The 6737-nt window shown below is 38.2% G+C and overlaps 1 protein-coding gene across 1 annotated transcript; it reads left to right on the top strand.

Moving 5' to 3' along the window:
- The first annotated feature begins 2465 nt into the window (after positions 1–2465).
- LOC147761955 (uncharacterized) lies at positions 2466–6533 on the top strand. The gene is made up of 5 exons (XM_087013524.1): positions 2466–2727; positions 3507–3568; positions 3913–4000; positions 5309–5484; positions 6068–6533. The coding sequence occupies exons 1-4, from the start codon at positions 2681–2683 to the stop codon at positions 5475–5477; spliced, it is 366 nt and encodes a 121-aa protein (XP_086869650.1). The 5' UTR covers positions 2466–2680; the 3' UTR covers positions 5478–5484; positions 6068–6533.
- The last annotated feature ends 204 nt before the right edge of the window (positions 6534–6737 follow it).

Genomic DNA, 6737 nt, shown 5'->3' with positions numbered 1-6737 from the left:
TGCGTTATATTATACAGAAAAATTGTGCACTTCTGACCTTGACTTGTCAGTGTAAACAAAGTGTACTGAACGCACCGCAAGCAAGCACGTGAATGCCGCATTTGATACTTTGTATCAGACGCTTCATTTTACTTGACAACACAGCGTTTACGATGTCACGTTCATGTTATATTCATTAATAAATAACAACGGCAATAAACTATTTTCATATGCATGAGTATTTCCCTTATTATTCTCTTCAATAATTTTGTTGTAAAGTTAATGGCTTACACCTTCTCATCAGTTTGACAAATCTGAAAATAGCTGAGTATACTCACTTCAACTGTTAAACATAACGAAAGTTTTAAATGTACTTAGATGTCTCTTCACACACACACACACAAAAAAAAAAAATAAAAAAAAAAAAAAAAAATAAAAATAAAAAAAAATCATAAAAAATAACGATTTAGTGAAAAACACCCATTTTCCAATTGATTTGAATGGGGACTTCCGACTTGTGCGTCACGCAGGGTGTAACGCACTTCAACTTGGCGTAGTTCTCTTATTTGGTCGGTGACCCCCAACTTTTTTGGCAAAATTAAAATCTACTTGGATGCCTCTTTACACAAAAAAGTTTTTTTTTAAATTCAAACGTTAGAAAAATCATAAAAAATAACGTTTTGGTGAAAAACACCCATTTCCCCATTGATTTGAATGGGGACTAGTGCGTCACGCAGGGTGTAGCGCACTTCAACTTGGCGTAGTTCTCTTATTTGGTTGGTAACCCCAAATTTTTTTGGTAAAATTCAAATGTACTTGGAGGCCTCTTTACACAAAAATTTTTTTTTTAAAATTCGAACGTCAGAAAGTTATAAAAAATAATGCTTTTGTGAGAAAACACCCATTTTCCCATTGATTTGAATGGGGACTAGTGCGATATGCAGGGTGTATCATATTTGGGGCTAGTTCTCTTATTTGGTCGGTGACCCCCAATTTTTTTTTGCAAATTTTTAATGTACTTGGGTGTTTCTTCAAACAATTTTTTTTTTTTTTTTAAATTCGAACGTTGGAACATGTAACGACCGATCTACCTTAAATAGTGCAGAATAAGTCACCCAGGCTCGGACACCGAGAGCTGATTGTAGACTAAAGCAAGAATAAAACTGTTAAGATCCCATTGAAATCATCTGTGGTGTGACTGTTAACCCCAACCATACTGGCATATCTTTCAGTGTATGCATACCGGCTTGTCCAATTACCGTTCATTATTCAATTTTTTAATACATAAAAGAAGACAAAAACAAAAAGCGCTGCACCATATACACAACGCAAGACCTACATACGAGGTTAAAATTCGTTCTGATGCTTGGTTTGTTTAAAAAAAAAATCAAATCGCTCTGCTTATGCAGTGACGGCATGTGTGGTAGGCGAGGCGGCCATTAGGAGATTATGCGGCATTACTTACATGTGGATCGGATCAACTTGTTCCGAATGTGTCCTAAGTAACACGCACTTGTAACAATGGAGTCATTGGTATGTTTACAGGAAGGTAACTTAATGTCGGAACAATCGATTGTAGAGTGACAGAAGTCAGGAACGGCTCCAGAATATGTTGGAAATTTATATTTTCTGCCAAAGGACACAGAGTGAGCCGGTGGAAGACACACAAGTCTCTAGATAGCGATATTATGGAACGTGCAATTGCGTTTTAATTGTATGTCTGACTACTGATTCTGAATTTTATGGCTATTAATTATCAATAAAATGCCCCTGCCTTACGTAATATCTGTATGTAAAGACAAGGACAGCATGGCTTTCAACATACTGTTTCATCACCATCTTTTCTATATTCTACGTGTACCGAACGGCACGAAAAAAAAAAAAAAAACATGTTAATCTATTAAATTTGTTGCATTTAGCGAAATTCCCAGCAGAGTTGGGTCGATTTACGAGAACCGATAGTTTCAATGGAAATGAGCCCGAAGATACTGATGTGAGACTAAAACAGGGTTCCCATACCTAGATCGACCTAACATGATCCACCCATCTCCTAGAGAATTGTCGCTGTTTTCAGCTTAAACAGCTTAGATGTCTGGCAGGCCTACTGTAGCTGCTTACCGATAGTTAATTACCACCTAGCAGCTTCAGCAGGCGTGGCAGACATCTAAGCAGCTTAAGTTGATTGTCATTTAGCGAGGATCCCCTGGGAGATAGATCAATCCACAGTTAGTACGATGGGGTCTGGGAATGGTCCCTCAATGCCTGGTCGACTGTAATGTAAAAAAAGTCACAGAGGGACGTCACCGCGATCTGCTGACAATTTTAGCTACAGTCACAGGAAATGAAGTCAGCCAGTGAAAGGCAAAACAAACAAACATGCCTGATATTTAATCGTTTTTTAAGTTTTTTTCTTCTTCTTCTTATCTAGCCTCCGGCATTTAACGCTTCTTTATATTCTATGCCATAAAACAGACCAGACTGTGTCTTACGCAACATCGACGTGCATCGAATGTAATTTGCCTCAGGACAGACATAAGCCGAGACTTGAAATTGACGTCCAAGGGAGTGTTTTACAGAGAAAGGATCCAAAATATCTATAAAAAGGGAACAGACACCCTCCTGATGTTCACTTATTGGGATCAGCAAGAGCTGTGGTATTCTCTGCGAAAGGAATCAACGAAGATTGCCGGAAACTCTAGAGATGAAGATTCCTCTGTTTCTCTGTGTTGTAGCTGCGGCAGCTTACTTGTAAGTTTCGCAAGTCGTAGCCTATTGGCATGTGTTTTGATGGCTTGTACTAAGGGGTCTTCTTTCTTACGAGACAGTACATTTGGTTTCAACATTGCCTTATTAATGAAACGCTGCTATAAATGCAACAAACGTTTTCTTTCGATTACTACAATGTGTAAATACCCGGCAAATTAAGCTGCTGGGTAAATGTACCGTAATTTTTTTATTATATTCCATTTATAACTGAATGGATGTTTGTGATGTTCAGCTTACCTTGCATGTGATGCCAATTAATACATCTGATTTACAGAATCTACATGATATCCTACGGATATTACATGCTATACACATGTAGGTCTATATGGTACTGTCACATACGTGTACTACGACGTGTAATTACTGATTTAATTTCTGCAGAGACACACTTGGATTGAAAAGTCTGTAAGGGGCTAGACTTAAAGACCATTCCCAGACCCTATCGTACTAACTTTGAATCGAACTACCTCCATGGGGATTCTCGCTTAATTGCAATTACTTTGGGCGGCTTAGATGTCTGTCACGCCTACTGAAGCTAATAGGGGGCAATTAATTATATTTTATAGCAGCTTTGGTAGGCTTCCCAGACGTCTAAGCCACTTGAGCTGAAAGCAATTTAGCGAGAGACCCCGTGGAGATGGACTGATCCTGTTCTTTTGGAAAGTCAATGCCACTATTGAACTCACAAATCTGCGTATTTGAGATGTGCTAAACTCGAAGGCAATGTAAATATACAAGTATGCGTATTTCTTTGTTTTCAGACAATGCACATGTGCTACGGTAATGGGCAGACGATGTGCTTCAAATCATTCAACTAAACCATGTACGTTGTCTTTGCCCCCCCCCTCTCCCTCTCTCTCTCTCTCTCTCTCTCTCCTTTCTGTGTCTGTCTGTCTTATTAAGAGTTTATTATCAGTTTTAACCATTGACGCATGCCCGGCAAGTGGCAGAAAATATACACTTAATATATTGTTTACCTCACACAAAATTATGACCTAGTAATTTCTGATCTTTGGCAATAATACTAATAACTATATCTGCTAGGAAAAACAAGTACTGTTGAAAAAATACGATAATTTAATTTCGTTCTGTATTGATGAATATTGTGTGATTTCCTTGCCATTGTATTACGGAAGGTCAAAACATTTGTATTTTATTTCATTTCAGTTGTTTGCCCTGACGAATACTTGCCTGGCGGTTCTTTTACCCAAAAGGTTCCCATAAAAAGTCCCGATGGCTATGGACAAAAAATCAGGTTGGTTTATAAGATATTATCTATTGTTTTGTCAGTTCGTGAACGAACTTTTTTCTTTTTTATTATCTATTTATATTTTTTAACCAAAACAAAGCTTCTGCAAAATAAATATTCAGCATTTTAAAATCTGAGTTTCATAAGTGGAAAAAAAGCCCAGGGGCCGGTTTCACAAAGCAGTAGTTAGTTAGCGATCGGTAGTTAGCCTCTCGCTAGTTATAGTGCCGTTTCACGAAGCAGTCGCTAGTTCTCTCGCTCGTTATTGTCTCGTTGTTACCTTGGATATTTAACGACTGGTCAGACCAGTCGCTAACTCTAGAGTTTCATCGTACGCATGCGTAATGAGTGAAATAAAAAGGTTGCTTAGTTACCGTTGTCTGTCGTTTGTCTTTGTATCCAATATGGCGGCTACTTTTCTTGCTATCCGTACCTCCAGACGGCAACGTAGACTACGACGTTTTCATGAAAGGCAGAATCTATTTAGAATATACATACGATGATGCAATTTACGAGAGGTTGCGCCTAGCTGTGACAAAAAGAGCGGCAAAAAGGTGGTGGAGATCCTTTACGACGACCTCAAAGCAGACGTTCTTATGCATTTTCAGCCACCAAAAATTGGAGAGTTAGTGCTTTCGTGACACATTTACGCAAGAGTTCCACTTCCGGCAGACGGTTTCGAGACTACGGTGAGTAACGAGAGAACTAACGACCGAACTTTACGACTGAACTTAGCGATGAGTTAACGACTGCTTCGTGAAACACCCCTCCAAAATCGCTAAGTTTGCTCGTTAGCGAGGTAGTTCAGTAGTTAGTTGTTCTAACTAACTACTGCTTTGTGAAACCGGCCCCAGATCAGGCAGGAATATCATCAGAAATTTAGCGGCATCGCTTTTCAAGTGGGGTCGGTCATATTAAGCCAGCGGATCAGTTAATCCGCGGATTATCTGTTCTGAATGCCCTAAAGTCGGAAAAAAAGCCAAGTTCATAGTACACGCACCATTTATAGCCAAATTGCGGGGTTGGAACAGCACTGATTATGTCCTACAAAAGAAAATGCGTTTGTATACGGGGCTTTGGATCGATGGATCGCTCACAGATATGTTTCACGATGCATTAGATTTGTGTAACCTGGGGTCGTTACGCCTAGGAATGTAAATATAAATAAAAGTGGACATTTGGAGGAAAACGAGTATTGATGTGATTCTGGATATACTGCAGCAAACAGTCCAATTATATGTAAAGTTTGCCACAAATGCACTACATATCACCATTATTGCATATTATCATCACTTGGTCTTCAACACCTTTCAGCTACAGAATTGAAACCGTCACTTACGGACCGAGTAAAAAGCTGTACTTTGCTTACGATGGTGACAAGACATGTTACTGGCAGTGTGACAGTCAGGGGGTGGCCACACTCAGACCCTGCCCCGCCGAGACTGTATTCACGGAGGATCTGCAGACCTGTCTGCGATATTAGAAGCTATGTAAGTAACACTGTGGCATTTTGGATGCCACCAACAATTATATACAATGTATATTGTTTTATATGCTATGTATTGTACCTATAATGTATTTCGGATACCCGGGTTTCTCTCTCTCTCTACTTAAGCAAGGTTCATTAACATTCCATTAGATTCCGTTATGAAAAATGACTCACTATCCTTAAATACATATTTTTTTAAAATTAGATTAAAATTTGAAACAGGGCGATCCCCTTCTATTCATGATTTCTTTTCCATATGTTCTATATGTTCAATAACTTCGACGTTTTGGGCTCTGAATCATCCAAGTTGAACTTCGTTAGTCTATGGAGTTTATTATGAGCTTGGGTGGCAATTGTGTGTATTACAAATATTTTACCAAACTTTTTACCCAAGTCAAGAAATAGGAAGATATGTTATCTTTACTTTTAATCATGGGCGTGAAATACAGGAATTGATAAAAGTTAAAGGTATCTAGAACGTACACTCGACCCTAAAGCAATGTTTTACCAAGATTCGAACTCCCTGTACACGTGTCACCTTTAGCTTGCTTGCTAACTGTTTTGCCTGTCTTCATTATTTCTAGGAAACATGAAAAACAATTCACAAAACAGAACTCATTCAGTAAAATTATCGGCATCCGGTGGACAGCAGAAAACGTTCAATATAAGCTGAGGTCGAATATTTGGACAGATGAAGTCAAAATAGAAAACGGCGTTCTACTGCACATTATATCGTGTTTCTGGAACAAAATGAAGACTTTACAATGGTTTACAGAGGCGTGTACAAACATTATCCGACGACTTAAAAACTGTCTTGGCTAAAATTAATGACATTTGCTTTTCAGAAAATCATTAATTGTCCTTCAGTACATGATTGCAATAATTTTAGTGTTCACACGGAGTATCTGGTATCATTCTTTACATAGCTGGTTGAAAGGAAACACAAGTAAAACAGCTTGAAATTGTAATAATCCTTTGATACATTAAGCTTCTCATACTATGTTTGTATTCACGATGTCTTGGAATAAAACATTGCTTCTACAAATGGTGCATGGTGTCAATGTCTGTAGACTACAGATAAATAATGAGTGATAAAATGCCCTTTATTCTAAGTCTCATTGCATTTACAAACCATTTAACACAGTTGAGAACCATTTATATTTGCATTTGTGCTCTTTTATGTGCCAAAGATGTGGGAAATTGAAATGTTCAAAGGTGGTTAGAATAATCTTTGTACCGAAGTAAAGTTATTTG

Source organism: Lingula anatina, chromosome 5 (genome assembly GCF_051362555.1).
Source record: "Lingula anatina isolate TDL-2025a chromosome 5, LinAna3.0, whole genome shotgun sequence".
NCBI classification, from domain to species: Eukaryota; Metazoa; Brachiopoda; class Lingulata; order Lingulida; family Lingulidae; genus Lingula; species Lingula anatina.
The sequence above is the reverse complement of the archived record's forward strand: the minus strand, read 5'-3'. Positions and strand labels throughout refer to the sequence as shown.